The 23,293-nt window shown below is 38.9% G+C and overlaps 1 protein-coding gene across 2 annotated transcripts in view; it reads left to right on the top strand.

Annotated features, from left to right (window-relative positions):
* The window catches only part of reln (reelin), a 292,302-nt gene that overhangs the window by 108,046 nt on the left and 160,963 nt on the right, over window positions 1-23,293 (top strand). For both annotated transcript variants that reach the window (XM_036561448.1, XM_036561447.1), the window contains exons 5-8: window positions 13,731-13,763; window positions 13,847-13,925; window positions 14,022-14,118; window positions 14,386-14,437. In XM_036561448.1, the coding sequence (XP_036417341.1) occupies window positions 13,731-13,763; window positions 13,847-13,925; window positions 14,022-14,118; window positions 14,386-14,437 (261 nt within the window). The remainder of the gene's footprint in view (window positions 1-13,730; window positions 13,764-13,846; window positions 13,926-14,021; window positions 14,119-14,385; window positions 14,438-23,293) is intronic.

Below are 23,293 nucleotides of genomic sequence, written 5' to 3'. Positions count from 1 at the left end.
GTGCTGACCTTAACAAGCCAGCGGACCAATAAATGCTTGCTATTTGGGTACATACATAGCACCCACCACGAAACTTTTGATTCCGTCTGTCACTCCAAAACAAGTCTCTCGGCCTGCTCTCAGATTCTCTATCCTCTAAACGGGTGTTACATGAGCATCAGTTACTGAAACCGAGTGTGTATGGCAGTGGGAGGTACTGTACACTCGCTTTAACTTTGCCCAGATGGCTCCAGCTTAAAACAGTACAGAACAGGTTTGATGTTGGCTTTCTGTCACTACAGCACCAATCGGTCCACTTTTTTGTCAAAGTTATTGTTTTTTTATCGCCTATACTTACACTAGCAGAGCACCAGTTAGTCGAATCAAACATGTACTGGGTTGTTTGGATCTCTTTAGCTCAGTTAGGTTAGCGAGGGGAGCAAGCATTAGCTTAAGATACAGTGCCAAACACTGCTATAGAACAGGTTTCATTTTGGCTTAATTTTGTCCCTCTAAAAACATCCACTTGACTTCACTACCTCAGATGTGAGTTATTATCTTCTATACTTGTATCAGTAATGCTTTTTAGTCAGAATCAAACCTGTTCTGTAGTGAGCAGAGGTGGCAGCTAAGCTAAGGCTAACCTGCTTCTCTCCTGGCTATTTAACAGTTAGAAATTGGTGTTAGATTGAAGCTTTATTGAATGGTGGATTTAAAATCGTGCACTGTTTTCGTTTGTTTGGCATCTGTATGAGCGAACTAAACTTATTTGATTGATCTGTATGAGCGAACTAAACTTATTTGATTGTTTTCAGGTTTGGAGTAATGCATCAGGATGCAGTGGCACAATACCAATATAAACATGGAACAAGTCAGTGAATAGTTACTTTGTTCCGTCATTCCACCAAATGGTTCTGTGGTCCCAAAAACGAGCTTGGTTTTTTAATGTTCCATGTGAAATTGTGTCCATGTGGAAAAGCTACTGGAACAACTACCCTCCATGCTCAGAACCATTCTGCCCTGCAGTGGAAAAGAAGCCTGTGTCTTTTGATCTCCCACAGTGCATGGCTCTATCAGTAATCAGTAATGCCATCCAGGCAAAATATGACTACCAAATGTATGTGTGGAATTTTAATATGTATGCAAACAAGCATTTGTCAGGATTTTTAGATGATTTTTTTTAAATATCTGCAGACAAATGACGTTGTTTTGCAGACAAAAGTGTTTAGAGCATATACATGCAGAAAGATACACTGATTAGAAAAAAAACATTTGTAAGTTTTATTTGTAGTTCACATATATGTATAGGTTTCACAGAGGCTTAATATTTATGTAAGCCACTATGTTCTTAAAACTGAGACATTGAGTTAATTTCACAACTTTTGTACAATTGTAGGCTTGAAGCAATAAGACTATGTAAAATCAAAGGAATTATAATATGACTGGCCTGATATACACTGTGTCTGTAAATAAACAGTTATTAGTTTATCACAGTTTTGTTTTGGAGGTATTTTATTAGTTCTTAGTTCTATGTAAACCCCCACCTTTTGCACCCAGTAAGAGCCAAGCCAAAAAATCTTGAGTATGCAGTAAGAGTTTGTCATGACCTGGAACAAAGAATGTGTACCATATTCAGCACATAGTGGTATTAAAACTAAAAAATAGGTCTTTAAGATACTTAGTAGACGAAGGTGAGCCATTCTTAAGCTCAGAGGAGGCTCAACAGCTAAGAGAAGGCTTTGAGTAGCTAAAGAAATTAAAACTCTCCTGACACATATATGATTTACAAAAAAAAAATTGGGAGAATCAGTTGATGATGTTCTCACAGAGAACTGAGTTGTGAGCAGATTAGCACAGAGCTGAAGAGCATTTGCTTCTATCACATAGACTTCAGGCAGAGACTGTCAGAGAATGAGAATGCAGATAAAAGAGAAGATGGTAGGAAAAAGAGGGTAGGATAGAACAGAAGGTTGCCATAGAGGGACATCTGGACAGGAAGAAATTTACAGTAATTACAGGAAAAGAGTGTGAGGCGCTGACATTTTAAAGCTTAATGCTTAGTTTATTGAAAGAGACGATGCGAAAATTTCAAGAGTGTAAGTCTATTCCAGTGTATCAGAATGTTGAGTTTACTTATTTTACTTTGTTTAACCTAAAATTTGTTTTTTAACTTGTGTTGCCTATTAATCAGTTTACTAGAAAAAAAAATCACACACTCTCTGCACAGATGAAACTTAGAAATAATGGATGAATGGTAGTGAAGTTTCTATGGGAATGCATTTTCAGTAATAAGGACACTAAATAGCAGCTCACACATGCAGAACAATAGGATGGCACTATGGAGAGAGAGAGAGAGAGAGAAAATAAAGTGCTAGCAGTAGATCATGACAGGGTCTGTGTGACAGGATGGGCATAGAGGGAGGCTACTGGAGGATCTGTAATTTCCAGTAGTTTCATCAATCAGGGATTTATGGGCAGCACTGGCTCCTCTCTCCACAGATGGATTACTGAAAGTCACATATAACTCACAGGAGCCTATGAGACACATGTTCAGAGAATATGCCTCCCTGCCTTACCAAAGGGACAGTTCTCATATAGGGAACATTGGAGTCTCACTATTCTCTATTTACTTTTTTTACTTTCATGCTGTTTGTTCACCCCATCTTAATTGATAATAGAGGGAGATTTTTAGCTTATAATGAAAGTTAACGTAAACATAATATTAAGTAATTTTGAACCATTTCTATTGGTCTGTTCATAATGAAATTTAGACACAATGTAACAGGTGTTTTAAATTAAGGAAAAAAATGAAAACAACAACAATAAAACTATAAGCATTTGTCCCAACAGCAGTGATATGTATCACATCTGAGCTGCTAAAAGGAGTGTCTAGAGCAGCTAAGGGAAGCCCAAAGTACATTTGTATTTTACTTTGAAACATAAACACAGTGAGATTTTTAACATCATTTTAGAGGAGGACAGTTTCTCTGATTATATTTAAATCACTCTAAGATGTACACAAAGTTGCACAATACTGTATACATTTCTGTTTGCTTTTTGGGTTATCAAAGTAATCTTTGGGTGGTAAGGTATAAGACTATTGGCCCATTGTCAATGTTGTAAAGAGACATCTGAGGTGTAGATGACATTTAACTAAAACGCACTTTACACTGACTAACAAATGTAAATGTGTATGTAAGATGAGTGAACATCAGCAAGCGTTGCCCCCGCCTTGACAGGCCATCTCCTCTGCGAAGCCTCTCAGCATTGTCCATGTCATCACAGTCCTTTGACGGGCTCCGCCTCTCTTGCCATTGACCTGGAAGGTTCTTGAAGCACTAATTTTTCCCCAGACAGAAAATCCACAAAACCAAACCCATGCCCCAACACAGAATATGACAAATAACACCTACACATAACTTAAACTAACAGACAACAACAATCTCATCTAAACCAGCATCAGCCCATAGCGGGTTGCTACAATATGTTCTGCATACAGGTATGATGATAATATGCAGCTATGTCTACCTCTTTTTTTTGGTGTGGAACCATTCTGTTTATCAGTTTTCTTTCCTGACTGTGGCTTGTTGATCATTGTTAGAACAATGAGATGCTCTGGTATTCCCGTTTTTCTGAGGACATTCCATAATATTACGTGGTCAATGCAATCAAAGGCTTTGCTGCAGTCAGTGAACTTCGTGGCTTTCAGAAAATTCAGCAAACATCTGCAACAATATCTCTTGTTCCTCTGCCATTTATGAATCCTTCTTACATATCTGGCGGTTCTCTTTCGCTGTAAGAGTCCATGAATGATCTTAAGCATAATTTCACTGGTGTGTAATTTTAAGGAAATTGTGTGCTAATTTGCACATTCTTATTTTTGGTATTGCACTGTAAAACCTGATGATGTACAAATAATTTACAGACAATACACCCAGTACAATATACCCAGTATACACAGTATACTGGCAATATGCAGACTATATATGGACAAGTAATAAACAGACAGTTTATATATTACAACCCCATTTCCAAAAAAGTTGGGACACTGAATGTAATAAAAATAGTATGCAATGATATGCAAATCATGTGAACCATATTTTTAAAGTAAAATACTACAAAGACAACATGTCAAATTTTGAAACTGGGAAATTGTATTGTTTTTTGAAAAATAAATGCCCATTTTGAATTTGATGGCGACAACACGTACCAAAAAAGTTGGGAAGGGGGCATGTTTGGGAACTGAGGAGACTGACTGCTGTAGTTTTGAAAGTGAAATGTTTTCTCATTCTTGTTTAATATAGAATTTCAACTTCTCAAAAGTTCTGGATCTCTCTGTATTTTTCATTTCATAATATGCCAGATGTTTTCAGTGCTCGGTCTCGACTGCAGGCTGGCCAAATTAGCACCCGGACTCTTTTAATACGGAGCAATGCTGTTATAATACATGAAGAATGTGGTTTTACATTGTCTTGCTGAAAGAATTTCCCTGAAAAAGACGTCTGGATGGCAGCATATGTTGGCAAAACCTGTATATATCGTTTAGCATTAAAGGTGCCTTCACAGATGTGCATGTCACCCATGCCGTGTGCACTAATGCACCACTATACCATCATGAATACTGGCTTTTTAACTGTGCGCTGATAACAAGCTGGGTGGTCTTACCCCGGAAGACACAGTGTCCATGATTTCCAAAAAGAATTTGAAATTTTGATTCGTCGGCCCACAGGACACTTTTCCACTTTCCCTCAGTCCATCATGAAGGAGCTCAGGCCCAGAGAAGGCGGTGGGGTTTCTGGATCCTGTTTATATATGGTTTCTTCTTTGCATTTTAGAGTTTTAACTTCCATTTGTGGATGCAGCAACAAACTGTTTTGCTGGTTTTCAGAAGTGCTTCTAAGCACATGCAGTGATTTCCACTGTAGAATCATGTCTGCTTTTAATGTGGTGCCACCTGAGGGCCCAAAGATTATGGCCAGCAAATACTGGTCTTTGGCCTTGTCCCTTACATACAGAGATTTCTCCAGATTCTCTGAATCTTTTAATGTTATTATGTACTGTAGATGATGAAAAGCAAACGTTCTTTGCTATTTTATGTTGAGAAACGTTATTCTTGAATTGTTGCACTATTTGATTGTGCAGTCTCACAGAGTGGTAAACCCCTCCTCATCTTTACTTCTGAAAGACTCAGCCTCTCTGGGATGCTTTTTTTTTTTTATACCCATATCATGTTACTGACCTGTTGCCAATCAACCACCCGGTGTTGCCAGTGGTGTGATGCCAGTGGTGTGATGGAGCCTGATGTTGTTGAATTTGAGTAACTTAATGTACACTAGAGATGAAACGGTTACCGGTTTCACGGTAAACCGCGGTAAAATTAATGACGGTTAGTAGGACTGTTTGAACTTTGAAATATCGTTAAAACCGCGGTCGATTACCGCCGTGTGAAAAACTCGGAGATTCGGAGAAATTTCAGCCTTCTAAGAAGACCAAGTCTGACGTTTGGTCATATTTTGGGTTTTATAAGGATGCAGAAGGAAAGTTAATTGAAGATGACCACCCTGTCTGCAGATGACCACCCTGTCTGCAGAACAGGCCGAAAGAAAATAGCGGCGAAAGGGGGCAACACACCCAACCTTACGAGTCATCTTCGCGACCACCACCCGCTACTTGCAAGAATGCAAGGTTAACTTTAACGGAGAAGTCTGTGGACTTCGAAATAGGAGAAATGTCACGGTTTGTGTGGTTTAACTTATGCTTATGGTTCGTTAATAATATAAAATGAAGCTTTTAGCGTCAATAAAAAAAACATTCGGTGAATCAACTGTGAATCGAAACTAAAGCTTTTAACACACATTTCTGTGGAGCAGAGTCTCCAAAATGAGCTCTGAGTTAACAGTCACACACTGAAGAAGTTCAATCTGCGCAGCTCCCCTTTCTCGTCTCGCTTGCAGTGTTTACTGTCTGAGAGGAGAATAACACTGTCTCAAATCACTCAGTGTCCCCTACATAGTGCGCTATTGTTCAAACACAAACATCATTAACAAGCAGTTGAGTTTTAAATAGGGAATTTGTAACATGTTGTTAACGTTGATTATAAATGACTTAGTCGAACATTTCATGCACTCTTTGGGTGAAGGATTTGCTATTTCATGATCCACGAAGTGCACTACATTTGAGACGGGACCTCGCGCGAGTAAATGCTGTGTGCCGCTTTTAGGAAAAGCAGAGTTTCAGAGATTAAACTTCAGGAGTGTTTCTGCCGCAGTTTAGATGCGAAGTTGTGTTTTAGTTTTGAAATGCTTTTAGAGAAGCAGCTCCACAGGTGAAGACACACTGTGTGAGTTCTACACTGTCTGCAGCTCACAGCACGGTCACGCAGTTCCTCTGTGATTTGGCTGTTTTCCCTGGTGCGCTGTATTGATTAAGGGTTCAGCGCCACAACAGCACAATAATGCTGCAGCTGCAGTTCGGACAGAAGTGCAACACATCTTAGAAGTAGTAATTCTCCATTAAGACCCACCTCAGAGTTGGTCCAGATTTAATTCTCTTTGCAGGGAAATCCCTAGTTGTAATTAATAATAATAATAATAATAATAATAATAATAATAATAATAATAATAATAATAACACATTTGCTATTCTTTTGTTTGCAGAGTATTACAAGTATTGTAAGTAATACAAAAGTAATACTAAAAATGTATTGACCTTATTTTTTAATGTTTATGCAAACAAAAAGTGCATATTGCTGCCAATTCTATTTGTGTTAATATAAAAGTTGGTGAAACGAGTTTCAGTTTGTGTATCAGTATTTATTTTTTTTTTATTTATTTTACTTTTCAACATGTGAATAATATCGCGATAATACCGATAATCGTGATAATTTTGGTCATGATAATCATGATATGAAATTTTAATATCGTTTCATCTCTAATGTACACTGAATGCAAACTAAATTTGTCACTCCCAAAACAGCAATAAGTCATTCTGGTCATCAACCAGATCTTTGTTTGCTTTAACAGGGGAAGGTTGGCTTCTGTAATTTGTTGGTACATTTAAAACAATCTTGCAGTTCTTGCTTTGCCTCTCTGGCCCATTTCTTTACTGTTTTTTCTACAGGCTTTGCAGATTTTAGTTTCTGTAGTTTGGATTAAACTGAATCGAGCAGTGATCAGAGTGCCCCAAAGATGCCTGGGGGACAGAGCGAAATGTGTCTTTAACAGTGTTTTCACATGTAGTTAATTTTAAAAGAACAGAACTGAGTTCTGTTAAAGTGAACCTGCAAACTGCAAATGACCTCAGTTCTTTTTGTGTTCACAATATAAGTGAACTTTAAAGAGGACACAGTTTTCTTTCTGGTCCTTTGAGATCTCAGACCACTTTTTGTTCAGACTGCAGCTCCATTAGAACTCTGGCCCCTTTCACACCACTCATGGTATGCGCAGCGCTCGCAAAGTGGGCAGCGTTCTCTGATAAATCTGACCTTTCAGGTGCCGAGAGGAACTACAGACTCGCCTGTTGCTCTTCTTTTGGCCACACTGAAACGATTGGCCGACATGAGCCGCACGAGATTGGAAAAATGACTGAAGCTCCGCCCAGCGAAAATCCACATCAGCGGTTAAAATTTTCATTCATTCAGTGTTCAGTGTGCAAGCAGCTTAAATGTGCATTGTGTGCCCAGCATGAGCCTTTAACACAGTAAAATCATACGGCTCTTGCATCTTATTGCTTTAATATGTCAGCACTGCTGTCCTGTCACAGGTCATGGACAGGCTTTATCCTGAGTAGAACCTTATAAATGATCCTTGATGGTCTGTTTTTACCTGCTGAAGTGCTGAAGACTGTGGCTGTGTGTACGGCGAGCCTCGATGTCTTCAACATAAAGAAAAGCTAAAGCGGACTGGGGCCGTTTAGTTTTCACAATGTACAAATCAATCAAACCACAAAATGAACTACAAAAGAAACCATGACTCGGCTGTCTCAGTCCACTTCAGACACTGAAATCAAATGTTCAAGTGTGAAAACACACTAAGAATGGTGTAGCAGTGGTCCAGTGTGGTGTTATCCCTGGTGGGGCAATTAATATGCTGCTTGTATTTTGAGAGTTTTTATTTAATTTTGCTTTGTTAAAATTCCCAAGGATTACAAAGAGTGTTTCTATAATTTTTTGTTTCAGGCATGTTATCTGTTTGGCCAGGTTTGCAGCATGTCTGTCATGCTGGCTTGGTGGGGTGTAAACACTGACCAGAATGAAGGAGGATAACTCATGCAGTTGCAGATCTTATGAACAATGTCTCTAAGTTTGGGCTGCAGGATTTATTCGGCACTGGGACATCTTTACACCAGCCTCTGTTAATGTAGAAGCAAATTCCGCCGCCTTTCGCTTTCCCTCACAGCTCCGTTACACGATCCGCTCAGTGTTGATGAAAGCCTGACCGATGTAATCCACTGTCAGGTATGGATTTGCTGAGCAAGGTCTCAGTAAACCAAAGGGCAGCAGAGCGTGCAAAGTTCTTTTTCATCCTGTTGAGGAGAAGCAGTTTGTCTATTTTATTGGCCAAGGAGCAGGGATTCACAAGATGGATCAACGGGGGCGCAGTTCAAAATTTAGATGGCCCCCAAGGGTAGGTAGGCTAGGGAGACAGGTGGAAGGACATGCCTAGTATGCAAATATATTGAACCAAAAGCCAAAAGGAATGATGTAAGTTTTGCTCAAGAAGGTTGCATTGCCCATACATTTATTAAGCTGAGAAGTCTAAACTAAATTGCAAAAAGTTGATTCAACTGAACAATCCCAATTGAATGACTGAAATCTTTGCGAGAGAGGCTCGAAAAGACCAAATAATTTAAATGCAAATGTATAAATATGCTGTCTATGTCTATAAATTCACTGATACAGAATACTCCAACAGCTCAACCACTGAATTGAATGATGTTTTGGCTAAAAACATTAGAACATATTCCGCTCGTGGTGGGGCGATCAGCTACTCCTGACAGGCATTAAGACTATTTTAGCAACCATCGCATTTAACACAGGTGATTCTGAATAGGCTAAACGTAGGACTAATACATATATAGTTAGAAAAAGGGGAAAACAATCCAGCCACTCTAAATCTTTGACACTCTTACTTAAAATGACTGAGGTACTATATCAACAATTCATTTTTGAGTTAGTTAAAATTTTTCTGATTAAGTTATTCCCTTTTTTGTAGTATTTATGTTAACTTATTCTGTCATTAAGATGTGTTGTTAGGTTTTACAGTGTGGGATACGGACCGTGTAGCTTGTGTTCATTTGATTTTCATTTCAAAATCTAATACTGAAAAATGTGAAATGAGTAGATTGTTTGTGGTTCTGTTATTGTCAGTGGAAAAAATCAAGAAATAGCTTTGCGTTACAAATTCACAAACTAATCAAAGAATCACACAACAAACAAACAACAATGGAATAAGGAACTGATTTTATTTATACAAGTTAACCATAAATAAACCTGCAGAGCGCATCAAGGTCACAGAAGCAGAAATCAGGCAGTTGCAGTTAAAAATTTAAAATGATAACACAGAAGATCAGGATGAGTGTTGAGAAGACAGGCCTAGTTCTGACATTATGGGAAGCTATATGATGTTTTATAGGTGTTTGTGTATTTGACATTGTTTTATTAGCAAAAACTGAACCCATATAAGAAAAGCACTCCCCATACTGGACTCCCACCATTTAACTGCAAAATGAAAGAGAAATGAAAGTCATGTTTCCCAAAAACAATGAGAAAAAGTAATACTGTAATCACATGGTCAGAGATGAACTGTGTTGTAAATGTGTTATTGCTTCAAAATTAAAACTGTGTGCTGCATGCTAGTCTGTGTTCATAGGGCTTTTATCATATTGTGGCAGCTGCCACTGGTTCCTGTTGTGGTGGTAAAGGAGCACTAGATCTGCGTTATGCAGAGCTGCGTCGTTGGCTCCCCCGCAAAAACGGATGCTGTTGAAGAAAACATGATGATGCTCTGGTGTTGGTGTGGACTATCACAAAAATGTGTTCCCGTCAGCAGCAAACCAGGGTTTATTTGAATGGCAGGAGTCCAGATAGAGCTGTGGAATTCAACAAACACCTATACAAAACCTGATATAGTCTACCAGAACTCAGAACTACAGGCCTGATTTCTGAGCTTCTGTGGCCTTACATGCACTCTGCATGTTTATTTCCGGTTAAAATGAGAGACAAATTAAAATTTTGATGAGTTAACTACGACCCCTTATTCCATTGTTGTTTGTTTGTTATTTAATTTTAGTTTGTGAAATTGCAAAACAACGCTATTTCTTGGTTTTGACAATAGCAGAACCAAAAATGAGAATCAACCCATTTCCTGTTTTTCAGTATTGGTTTTTGAAATTAAAAACAAATGAACAGAACATACATGGGCCGGATATAAGCTGGCCATTGAGCTGTTGTCCATATTTTTGGCATGATTTGGTCAGTATGTTAACCAGATCTTCTTCAGAATCTTGACATGTTTCCGTTGCAATGTTATTGATCTCTGTAGCTTTCTTTTTTGGCAATGATCTCACTGTCTGACTTCATCTTTTAGCACTAAAGGTTCTTCTGTGTATCCAACATCAACAAAAGTATCTTTGTAATTGACTTTTTTGTAGAGGTCTTCTGTGTGTTCTTTACATCTTTTCTATTTTTGTTTCATCTTTTGTAATTTGTCTGCTGACATCTCTTAAGAGTATCAACTTGTGGCTGAAATTTGTTTTTGATCCGCCTTATCTCCTGAAAAGCAATCCTTGTTTTTCCACGTTTGTTCCCCTTTTCATTATCTTTACTGATGTTGTTGTACTATTGTAGTGTTGTGCTTCCTCTGTGGAATGTAAGGTTGCATTGTTTTAAAAGATCTTTGCCCTGCTGGATTGTGGCTTCTCTTTTTTGCCACTCTCCACTATTACGTCCAGCTCTGGTTCTCTGTCAACAATGTCCAGCATTTGAAAATAATTCACATGTTCTCCAGGTCATATTTTTTCATCATAAGTATGATGGTTTGATTGTCTTTTCTCAACTTCATTTGGTGCACCAGCAGTAGATCTTGTTTGCAGGTCTTGTCAATTTCAGCCTGTTTGATCATAAAACTTGGAGATTTCTTTATCGCTTGCATCCGTTGTAGGGGCATAAACCTGGACGACTGTAATGTTGAGTTGTTGTGGATGAATTGGATTGACATCAGTTGATCATTCACAGCATTGCATCCAATAACATTCTTGTTGACATTCTTGTTTACAATGAAAGCCCCTCCATTTCTTTTTTTGTTGTTCATGACCCAAGTGGTAGATGGTGTGTTCCCCAGATTGAAATTGTCCTAAGCTGGTCCATTATAGCTTGCTGATTCTGAGGATGTTGATGTATAGACAATCCATTTCTATCTTTACTACTTCCAGCTTGCCATGATTCATACTTTGTACTTTGCAAGTTCTGATGGTGATTTTGTTTTTGCAGCTTTGAGTTCTCTTTTCTTGCTTGTCAACTTAAGCAACTAGATGTCTGAAAGACTTTGTTCTGTCTGCATTATACGCCCAAGCTTTACTTGGAGGAATCATTAGCTCTTCCTCAGTAACAAGTTGAGTGCCTTCTAACCTGAGGGTCCTCTCTTCTGGCTTCAACAATCTGAGGGTCCTCTCTTCTTATGTCAACAATCATTCTGTTGTGTCCATCCATGTGGTTTCCTGGTTAAGTGCAAAAGTGGTTTACCACTGCTTTCTTCTGCGCAACTGAATTCATGTCTTTGCTGTTGTCACCTCTGTGATCATCCGTCGATGATATCGTCCTATATTTCTGCCACCCAATTAAGGTGGTAGATTTAATCTGGTACCTCTGCTAAGACCTTTCTGCCATTCTACTGTGGGAGACCCTGAAAGAAGTTAAATCTCCAGGCAGCATAGCTCTCTGTTTCTCCAGTGCGCACACGCCTCCTTGCTTGACAAGACACCATACCATGAGAAGCTTTTGACTACCAAAAATTATAGTTACAAACTTACATAATGTCTCGAATTTCTCTCTTCACACATTTAGAAAGGACAGCAGCAAACTGCACTTCTTTGGAAGGGAGCTCAAGATTAGTGCAAAAAGTATTTTAAAAAGATCTCAAGAGATGGCCTACTATTTGATTTGTCAAAGTAGTCTGACAGACCTTGGTATCATTTTAATTTAATACTGCAATCCTCTATGCTCTCCCCCTTCTTATCCTAATGCCCTCTTTAAATTAATGGGCTTTTGAAAGTAGCCTATCTAACTTTAAGCTGTCATATGCAAGGCAGTACTGAAGTTGGGGTAGAGCAGCCAATGTAAGCTCATGGCTGGGATGATAGTGGCTAATAACAGAGGCTAAATAAGGGCTTATAACAGGGAATATTTTAAGTATTTAACAAAGTGAGTATGAATTAAACACTAAAAAAATGAGTGCCATTCATTCTCTGGTGGATAACTGAGAGTCAGAGAGAGACAGGCATAGGGAAAGAGATGGACAGAAAGGAAGTTGGACCAAAAGCAAAAAATTAAAGGTTTGAAGGATTAAGCAACTTTCTTTTTCCCACTCTCTTCAAAAACAGACACTGTGTGTGTATACGTGCATGTGTGCATGTGTGGCTCTGGGCACTGCAAAAGTCAGTGAGTGTGTGATAGCAGAGCAGTTTAGAATAAACAACCCCTGACATGTTAGTAAATAGATAAGTCAGTAAGAGATGTTGTCCATTCTCTAATGCTCCCAGAGAAATCTGCTCAATCTCCACAACCCCTTTTAAAAGTCAAACTTATCCAAACGGTCTCACACAGTACAGCATTTATCACTGAGGCTGCCTCTTCATGGAGATCAGAATAAATGACAGTGAGAGAAGCTCTGCGACTGAACCGGTCCTTACTGCACATTGTGTATCAGCAGGCATTTTCATGGATTATGTCTGAAAAGGGAAGTCCTTTGATCTACTTTTAATGAGTTTTTCCACGGAGATAAATTGTAGCCTACTAAGTTGGTGTTGAATATTCTTTGACTGCCCACCCACTGTAGTACTTTCCTGTTTCTTGCTTTGGCACACCAGCATTCTAGAAATTCCAAACGTTCAGTGTCAGCATTTAACTTCACTCATTAGATGCCAGTATAATAAACTAAGGAATGTAATATATAAGGCTTATTTTTCTTAAAGACAGTCCCAGATACTTTTAGGCGCATATCATCAATATGTCTCTTGGATCTCATGAATCTTGTGTGTTATTGTGTGCAAGGTGTGTTACCCTGCGGTCAGTTCTTTGGAAGAACTTCTGAGTTTCTTTCTCTGCATTTTGAAATGAGAGGATGCTTTTTGATAAAAAGGGATGTAGGCTCTGAATCCTTTAGATTATTCCTGTTTTAAGCATAAATATGTGTCTTTAAAAAAGACCCCTGAATTCATGCAACAGTACAGACCGGTTCTAAAAATCATAATGCATGGATCAGTGATTGTTTCAAGCCAAATGTTATCATAAAGACAAAAGGCCATCTTTAAAATGTCAGGTTTTTGTTAATCTTCTTTTGTATCTGTTGGCAAAATATATTTCTTCTTATATGTTTCTATCTGCCTCTTTCTCATCTCTCTTGTTGTTTCTCACTTTGCTTCATGGATTAATTTTTGCTGTTTTGCTAGGCACATCTTCATGTGTGTAAATGTATATTATGTGTTATACCCCGTCAGCTAAGCAGATCATACTGTTTCTCCCCTCTCTGTTTCAGCCCCTACAGAATCTCCATTGCGACCTAATTTAGGTAAGATGTACCCACTTACTGAAATTTCAATTCGCCCATTAATCAGTTACTTTAGCTTCACCATGTTTTAATTCCATGCACAGCTGAGGTTCACGGAAACCATGCAGTACTTCGTGATGATTTTGACTCTAACTTGCAAGGAGAACTGGATCTCAACATCTGGTGGGTATGCAGAAGACTGTACACTTGTATTTATATGCACATTACTTGTATCTGTGTGTCAGTGTAATGTTAATTTCATGTCTTTGTTCATCTCAGGTCAGACTGCAGTAACTGTGAAGTGGGGGCGCAATGTGGTGTGCTGTTGCATGGCAAAGCAGTCACTTTCTGTGAACCCCTGGGACAGCGAGAACTGGTAATTCTACGCTTTACCACAAATACACAGTTCGAAGTGGTTGATTTTGTCATGTACAGATTTGTTGTTTTGCTGAGATGGGATGAGTACACACAAACATTCGTGGGCATATTTGCACACACATATTCTTTATTTTATTTGCTATGCTTTTTCAGTGCTACTTTTTTCTTTTTTTGCTGCTCCTTTGAAAAATGCACACCAATGTACTAAAAAGAGTAAATTATTAATAGCTTTTAATCAGTGACATTTTGTCTGTTCTATGCCCAGACCACAGTGGCTCTGAACACAAGCACTGCCTCAGTGTTGCAGTTTGCCTTTGGTGAGTAATACCACTCTCTTCCAAATCTATGATCAGAGGGTCACAGCAGCTATGGCTAGCTGTCTAGATCTTGGTTGCTGGTGGAGTGAGGACTGTCTAAATTAATGTACATTTATACCCATTTTACATACAAAGTTGGAACACTAAAAGTTATCTGTTCAGCTGGGTTAAGGAATATGTTGATCAAATTTACATTATTTTCTGCTTACCCCAAATGCAGTCGATTAGCTGAGACACATTTGATGTCCAAGTTTTGCTTCTTTTACATACCACAATTACACACCGCAATCTTCATATATTTGCTTCAAATTATGTCAGTAAGCTACAAAAAACTTGTTTTAAAAAAGTTGCTAAAATGGCATAGGCAGACCTTGTTTATACATTTAAGCTGAAATTGGAACTACATTATCATCCGCATAATATCCTGTTTTCCAGTCGTAATACTTCTTTCAAATTCTGAGAGGCTGGAGCACAAGGGCATGCTGTAAAAAGTCACTACCCAGGTACCTAATGTTAGCTCAGTAATGCTTGCATATCAAATAACACTAAACCTACAAAAATATGGTATTGCGTTCCATTTTGCGAAAACAGAACAAGGAAATCTAAGTGTATGTGGTGATAGTTTTTCTCCTGATGATTACCAGGAAGGTCTCCAGTTGAATGTTTTGAAATCTACAGCTGTACCCAAGTACTGTTAAATTTTTACAGATGAAACCTCAAAGAGGTGAATCCATAGTGAGTGCTGTTTACTTTTTTCTGTTTTTGTTGTGCTTGCTTACTCTTTTATACTGTAAAATGTACAGTGTAACTGCTGCACCACTTAAAGCAGAGCAGAAAAATCAGATAAGAAGCTAACTTCAGATTTCTTTTTTTGTGTTTATTGAAGTATTAAACCATTCACACAAGTTACATAAAACACCTTACCCTTTCCGCCTTCCCCCAACTTCCCACCAACTCATAGCTTATAACATTAGTTCAAACTGGCGTTACTACACAATGTACATTAGTCCCAGGCTTTACAGATGCAGAATCATAAAGCATATTGTGGGGGGAAAAATGTATTTTTAAGCGATAGGGTCTTTGGGTACAAACCTAGAACCTGTTTTGGACAGATGGCTGTTTCTTTGGAGAGAATCCTGGAAATAATTCCTATTACTTGCCTCCAAAAGTTCTGTATTGCTATACACTCCCATAAACAATGAAATGATGTTCCCTTTTGTCCTGTACATTTTCTACATATATCTGGGATATCTGGGTTCATTTTGCATAATTTCTCTGGAGTAATATAAGTTCTCATCAACCAGTTATACTGAATTAATTTGAGACGTGTATTTATTGAAAGATTATGAGTGTATAGGCAACTATAGTTCCAATCTTCTTTGCTAATAGAACTTTGTAAATCATGACTCCGTGCCAGTTTCTTAGAATTTGTTGCTTCATTTGATTTATTTGCAAAATGTCTGTATAGAGTTGAGATTTGACCTTTAGAAATTGTATTATTAACTGCTAGCTTTTCTATAGTTGTCTTAGGTGGTAATTGGAAAGAGTGGATTTTGGAATTTCTGAAACTCCGAAGCTGAAGATATTTGAAGAAATGGGTTTGTGGGATACTAAATCTTCTCCTGATTTATTCAAACGAAATGAGTATGTTATCATTATAAATATCGGCTAATTTATGTATACCGTTTTTCATCCATAATTTGAAACCAGCGTCTAATTTACCAGAAGTAAGGAATGAATTACCAAATATAGGAGAATATTGAGATAATTCTGGTGTAATACCCAGAGCTGCATGCACCTCATACCAGACACCTATAGTATTCTTAATAAATGGGTTGAGTGTCTTTTGTTTTAGTTTTTTAGGGGAAATTAGAAGATAGATATGAAGTTAGAGCTAATTGACCTACTACACTTGCTTCTATCTGGACCCAAGGCATATAAGATGGAGGTGAAGTCCAAAAGAAGGATGATCTCAGTTGTGCTGTCTGGTAGTACCATAGCAGATTTGGCTGTTGCAACCCCTCTTTCATAAGGCAGATAAAGTAAAGTTAGACGAAAGTTAAGTTAGTTTTTTGCCTGTGCAAGAGAGAGCTCGTTATATTGTGTGCTAAGAGAGGTAAGTTCTTTTTGTAGATACTGTGATCCTACTATGTTTGTATAAACTTCAGATTCTTTATTTTTAATATCTTTTTCTACAGGCTGCATTTTCAATTTGAATATCTTGGTTTGTGAACTAGTATATCTTAATCATTTGGGCTCTTATATAACATTTAAATGCCTCCCATCGAGTGGAAGCCAAAGTTTCGCTTTGGTTAATTTCAAAATATAAATCAATATACTTTATGAAGTCAGGATCAAAGAGCCATTTGGGACTGCAGTTTCCATCTTGATGGGTTAGATGCAAGTTTAGAAAAGTTTAAGGTAAGGGAAACTGCACCATGGTCTGAGATCACAATAGAGTGGTAATTACAGTCATGGACCAAAGGGAATAAATCATTTGAAATTAGGAAATAATCAATTCGCGAGTGTTATTTTGTTGCAGAAGAACAACAGGAATAAACTTTCTTATCCTGGTATTTCCTTCTCCAGGGCTCACATAGATTCAGATCTTTCACACAGCAATGTATCACTTTCCTACGCTGAGAATGGGTATTATCTATTTGTTCAACCTAGGTTCTAATGTACAATTAAAGTCTCCACCCATAAGTAATTTACCTGGTACAGAAGCTGCAGCTAGAAATAAGGAATCGTAAAATTTGAGTGAATCATTGTTTGGTCCATAAACATTGATCAAATTTATATCTGTTTCTATCAGGGAGTACAATAAGAAATCTTCCATAATTATTTGGAGTAACTTTAGTTACTTGGAAAGGAAGGGATTTGTGGATTAACATAGGCACCCCATGTGCACAGGACGAGTATGACGCGGCAAACACCCAACCGGGCCACCTCCTTCTCATTTTCTGTAGATCCCCTGCTAACACATGAGATTCTTGTAAAAATACTATTCAGGCATTACTGTTTTAAATATGCATCATTACTTGTTTTAATTTAGTGAGTCTGCCTAATCCCCTAACATTCCATGATAGATTTGTAGCTTTATGCCAGATAACTAATTATTTAAAGCCTTTGCATCTGTATTAACCTTTAAAAATTAGCAAAATGAATAAGTTAAAATTAATGTCAAAATGAGTGAAAAAATGAAAGTTGTAAGTCAATTTAAACATTTTAAGCAGGGTTAGCTGAGGTGGCGCTAGAACACTTCTACTCTGAGTAGAACAGCAAACCCCCCCTCCCTTTAATAGTTAACAAGTGAACAACTGGCATTCCTATTATAAGGAGCAGTCTTTAAACAAGCCGAACACCATACCATCCCCCACACCCACACAACGGCTAAATGATAAATTGGTCATAGGTCACCAAGTAGCACCATCACCTAGTTTTGTGACATGTAGCTTAAACAGACATCTTTTTAAGACTGATTGGTCTATCACAAGTTAAAGCAAAATTTGTCCTTTCTTCCTCATCAGGCTGACCCAAAGAAAATATATATATATATACACTATTACCAAAAGTATTTGCTCGTCTGCCTTCACACGTATATGAACTTGAGTGACATCCCATTCTTAATACATAGGTTTTAATATGATGTCGGCCCACCCTTTGCAGCTGTAACAGCTTCAACTCTTCTGGGAAGCTTTCCACAAGGTTTAGGAGTGTGTTTATGGGAATTTTTGACAATTCTTCCAGAAGCGCATTTGTGAGGTCAGACACTGATGTTGTTCTTCCACACCAAACTCACTCATCCATGTCTTTATGGACCTTGCTTTGTGCAATGGTGCACAGTCATGTTGGAACAGAAAGGGGCCATCCCCAAACTGTTCCCACAAAGTTGGGAGCATGAAATTGTCCAAAATCTCTTGGTGTGCTGAAGCATTAAGAGTTCCTTTCACTGGAACTAAGGGGCCGAGCCCAACTCCTGAAAAACAACCCCACACCATAATCCCCCCTCCACCAAAGTTTACACTTGGCACAATGCAGTCAGACAAGTAACGTTCTCCTAGCAACCGCCAAACCCAGACTCGTCCATCGCCAGACGGAGAAGCGTGATTAGTCACTCCAGAGAACACGTCCACCACTGCATTTGACGCTTTGCATTGCGCTTGGTGATGTAAGGCTTGGATGCAGCTGCTCGGCCATGGAAACCCATTCCATGAAGTTCTCTACGTACTGTTCTTGAGCTAATCTGAAGGCCACATGGAGTTGGAAGGCCTGTAGCGATTGATTCTGCAGAAAGTTGGCGACCTCTGCGCACTATGCGCCTCAGCATCCGCTGACTCTGCTGTCATTTTACGTGGCCTACCACTTCGTGCCTGAGTTGCTGTCGTTCCCAATCGCTTCCACTTTGTTATAATACCACTGACAGTTGACTGTGGGATATTTAGAACTGGACTTGTTGCACAGGTGGCATCCTATCACGGTACCACGCTGGAATTCACTGAGTTCCTGAGAGCGACCCATTCTTTCACAAATGTTTGTAGAAGCAGTCTGAGTGTGTAGGTGCTTGGTTTTATACATCTGTGGCCATGGAAGTGATTGGAACACCTGAATTCAATGATTTGAATGGGCAATATACTGTGTGTGTGTGTGTCTGTGTGTATATATATATATATATATATATATATATATATATATATATATATATATATATATATATATATATATATATCTGCATTTTGTCGTTTCAATTGGTTTATCTTGTGATGGCGAAGTAAACAAAGTTATCTTACAAGGTGCACAAAAGGTTAATTTTCTGCCGTTTGTTGGGAGTGCGAGACTCACACGCCCGCTCAACTCACCACCATGAGCCGAATACGGCCTTTAAGACACCAAACAGCACAAAGACTCTTGTATGGCTCAGGGTTGGTGTGGGCTGCTACTGTCTGTGCTCTGCTGTGACGGGTGGAAGACTTGGGCTATGAGAGACATCTGTTTGTGTTGCAGCTGAGAGAGATGGACCTGTCTGGGACCTCTGCTTTCTCTCAGTCTGTGCTGAGGGCTTGGTCCTTGGCACTTAGGACTACCAGATCTGAGGTTCAGCTTTGTTCTCTTGTTGAAGAGGTTGAAGAGGAGCCTCTGTTCTACAATGCATTGATTCCAGTCACTGAGCTGACTTTCAGAAGTATCCGCCTGCACTTTCAAGGGGCAGGTATTACAAAACTAGGAGATTTGAGAGTTGGTGAGGACTGGAAATCTGGTGATGTGCGAGTGCTTCAAATGGTATTATGTCTGTTCAACTGCTGCAGAGAATCATAGGAGAAGTGATCAACACTGCCCACCTCCCTTAGGGAGGCCTTAGAGCACCACTCAGGTGGAGACCAGGAGCCCTTCCCTTCTCTCCATATAACTGCTGAAATATGGGATTATTAGGAGGAGGAGGGAGCACTTCTTTTGTTCAAGACTGCACAACTAGCTGCCTTTGCAGATGTATCCAAGAAGGCACTGTAAGTCGTTTGTTGGCACCAGGCTCTTCTCCACAAGGCAGTTGGAGATCCCTGTACAAGCCTCCAAACGAGAAGCACACAGAAGATCTGCAGTGGAGGATTGTACATGGGGCCGTGGCCACTAACAGACACGTGGTGCATATCAACCCCACTATAGTGAGTGAGTGTCCTTTCTGTGGGAGGGAGGAAGCTGTTGAGCATTTATTTCTACACTGTGTCAGGCTCACAGGTATGCTAAACTTATTGAAGGTTTGGTGTTGTGGTCTTGGGATACTGTGGACAAATAGTCTCCATGTCTTCAGTCCAAAATATGTTGCTGCTCATAGAGACAAGCTGTGTTTATTAAACTTTCTGGTAGGTCAGGGTAAACTTGCTGTTTGGCTTTCAAGGAAGAATAATATACAGGGGAGTGGGACGCTGGACCCTGAACAAATGTTGAGAGCTGCAGTACAGATTAGGCTTAATATGCTTATTTTAAGATGACTCATAATCTGCCTGCCTTTCATCGAGTGTGGGGTCAGGGTGGAGTTTTATGTGAACTTGATGAGGAGGGGGGCTGAATTTGTCCTTCTGAAAACCATTAGTATTTTCTTTTTTTTTCCCCTTTGTTCCCCCTTATTAAGGGGGGGGGGGGTGACACCATGTGTATGTAACTAGAATATGACAATAGGACTGTGTAGAGTATTGTTTAAATAAAGTGGGTTTACTTTAAATAAGTGAATATTGTTTAAATAAAGTGGGTCTCTCTCTCTCTCTCTCTCTCTCTCTCTTCCGATCTCTGTTTCTCTCTTCCTCTCCCTCCCCTCTCTCTATGTCTCTCTCTCTGTCTCTTTGTCTTTGTCTCTCTTCCTTCCTCTCTGTCTCCCCCCCTCTCTCTTCCTCTCTGTCTTTCTCTCTTCCTCCCCCTCTCTCTGTCTCTTCCTCCCTCTCTCTCTGTCTCTCTCTATCTTCCTTTCCCCGTTCCTCTCTCTTCCTTTATCTCGTCCTCTGTCTCTCTCTCTTTCTCTCTCTCTGCCTTGGTGTTTGTCTTCAACTGTGAAAGGCTGTTTAGCGGTTTAACTGTCAAATAAAGCAATAATGTCTCATTCTGTATGAAGTGATCAGCATGATTACTAGTGAAAATATATTACAGTAAGAAATCACATCTGGGTAAACTGATGTTTGATGCTGATTTTAAAAGAAATGTTCTGAACAGATATCAGTGAAAATATACAGTTTGAAGGTGATCAATGTTTTTACTGTCTGTAGGTTCACACCTATGTAAGCTAGAGTCCAGGGAGCTGATGGGCAGCAGAACTTTATTAATCAATCTACTCATAATTCTCTCTCTTAAATGAACTTAATTAAACAGTAACAACCTCTGCACAGTCTTTTACGGATTCTAAAACACTTTATTGGAAACAGATAAACCAATAAGTCTTATATAATCATCTAACCACGGAATGCATGCAGTTTAATGTAAACCTTGTTCCTTACACAGTTTACAGAAAGGTGTGTAAATGTGCACTAGCAGAGTGTACTGTGATCAGTCTCAGCACTCAGAATTTTAATAATCACTTTAATTTAATAATTACTTTAATAATTTTATTTACTAATACTGTTACTTGTACTTGAGTAAATTATCACTACAGTGACAGTATTTGTACTTGAGTAGGGATTTTCAGTACTCTTCACACCCCTGCCTATAAAAACAAAACCTTCTTTGTGTAATTTTACTATAACCTGAATCACTTCTTTCCTTAGCACAATTTGACATCATTCTATGCTAGATGACCAGAGAAAGGGCTAAAGGAATTCACAACGTAGATGCAGCCTAGGGGATTTTAGGCAGAAAAGCTAAGTGAATGTACTCATCCAATTAAGAATTTGAGGGCCACATTTTTTAAAGAAATAAGCCTTGACCATATCTGAACTGTCTGAACCTGAATATATACATATAGAAATGTCATTTGTGGGCTCCCGAGTGGCGCAACCGTCTAAGCGTTGGCCCTATCATCAGGAGATCGCGAGTTCGATCCCTGGTGATGCTATAGCCATCCGTAGCCGGGAGTCCAAAAGAGCACAACTGGCCTCGCTCTCTGGGTGGGTAGGATGGCCCCTCTTTCTTCCCCCATCACTTATCCCGACGCTAGACAGCGCAGGCGTCTGTTAGCTGACGTAACAGATCTGGCAGTTGGCGCTTTCCTCCGAGCGCGTTTAACTGTCTAGTGACGTTGCATGAGCGGCAGTTCGAAAAGAAGTGGTGGCTGGCTTCACAGGTCTCGGAGGAAGCCTGTGTTAGCCTTCGCCCTTCTAGTGTTGATAGTATCGTGTGATTGGGGGAGTCCTAACTAGCGGGTGGAATTGGCAGCGACTAAATTGGGGAGAAAGTTGGGTTAAAAAAAATAAATAAATAAATAAAAAAAAAACCCTGCCTTTTAGTAGAAATCTGAAGTTAAGGGGGAAAAGATGGTGGTGAGTTGAGCGGGCGTGTGAGTCTCGCACTCCCAACAAACGGCAGAAAATTAACCTTTTGTGCACCTTGTAAGATAACTTTGTTTACTTCTCCATCACAAGATAAACCAATTGAAACGACAAAATGCATATATATATATATATATATATATATATATATATATATATATATATATATATATATATATATATCAAGGCTTATTTCTTTAAAAAATGTGGCCCTCAAATTCTTAATTGGATGAGTACATTCACTTAGCTTTTCTGCCTAAAATCCCCTAGGCTGCATCTACGTTGTGAATTCCTTTAGCCCTTTCTCTGGTCATCTAGCATAGAATGATGTCAAATTGTGCTAAGGAAAGAAGTGATTCAGGTTATAGTAAAATTACACAAAGAAGGTTTTGTTTTTATAGGCAGGGGTGTGAAGAGTACTGAAAATCCCTACTCAAGTACAAATACTGTCACTGTAGTGATAATTTACTCAAGTACAAGTAACAGTATTAGTAAATAAAATTATTAAAGTAATTATTAAATTAAAGTGATTATTAAAATTCTGAGTGCTGAGACTGATCACAGTACACTCTGCTAGTGCACATTTACACACCTTTCTGTAAACTGTGTAAGGAACAAGGTTTACATTAAACTGCATGCATTCCGTGGTTAGATGATTATATAAGACTTATTGGTTTATCTGTTTCCAATAAAGTGTTTTAGAATCCGTAAAAGACTGTGCAGAGGTTGTTACTGTTTAATTAAGTTCATTTAAGAGAGAGAATTATGAGTAGATTGATTAATAAAGTTCTGCTGCCCATCAGCTCCCTGGACTCTAGCTTACATAGGTGTGAACCTACAGACAGTAAAAACATTGATCACCCTCAAACTGTATATTTTCACTGATATC

This window comes from Colossoma macropomum, unplaced genomic scaffold, assembly GCF_904425465.1.
Source record: "Colossoma macropomum unplaced genomic scaffold, Colossoma_macropomum, whole genome shotgun sequence".
Taxonomy (NCBI): domain Eukaryota; kingdom Metazoa; phylum Chordata; class Actinopteri; order Characiformes; family Serrasalmidae; genus Colossoma; species Colossoma macropomum.
The sequence above is the reverse complement of the archived record's forward strand: the minus strand, read 5'-3'. Positions and strand labels throughout refer to the sequence as shown.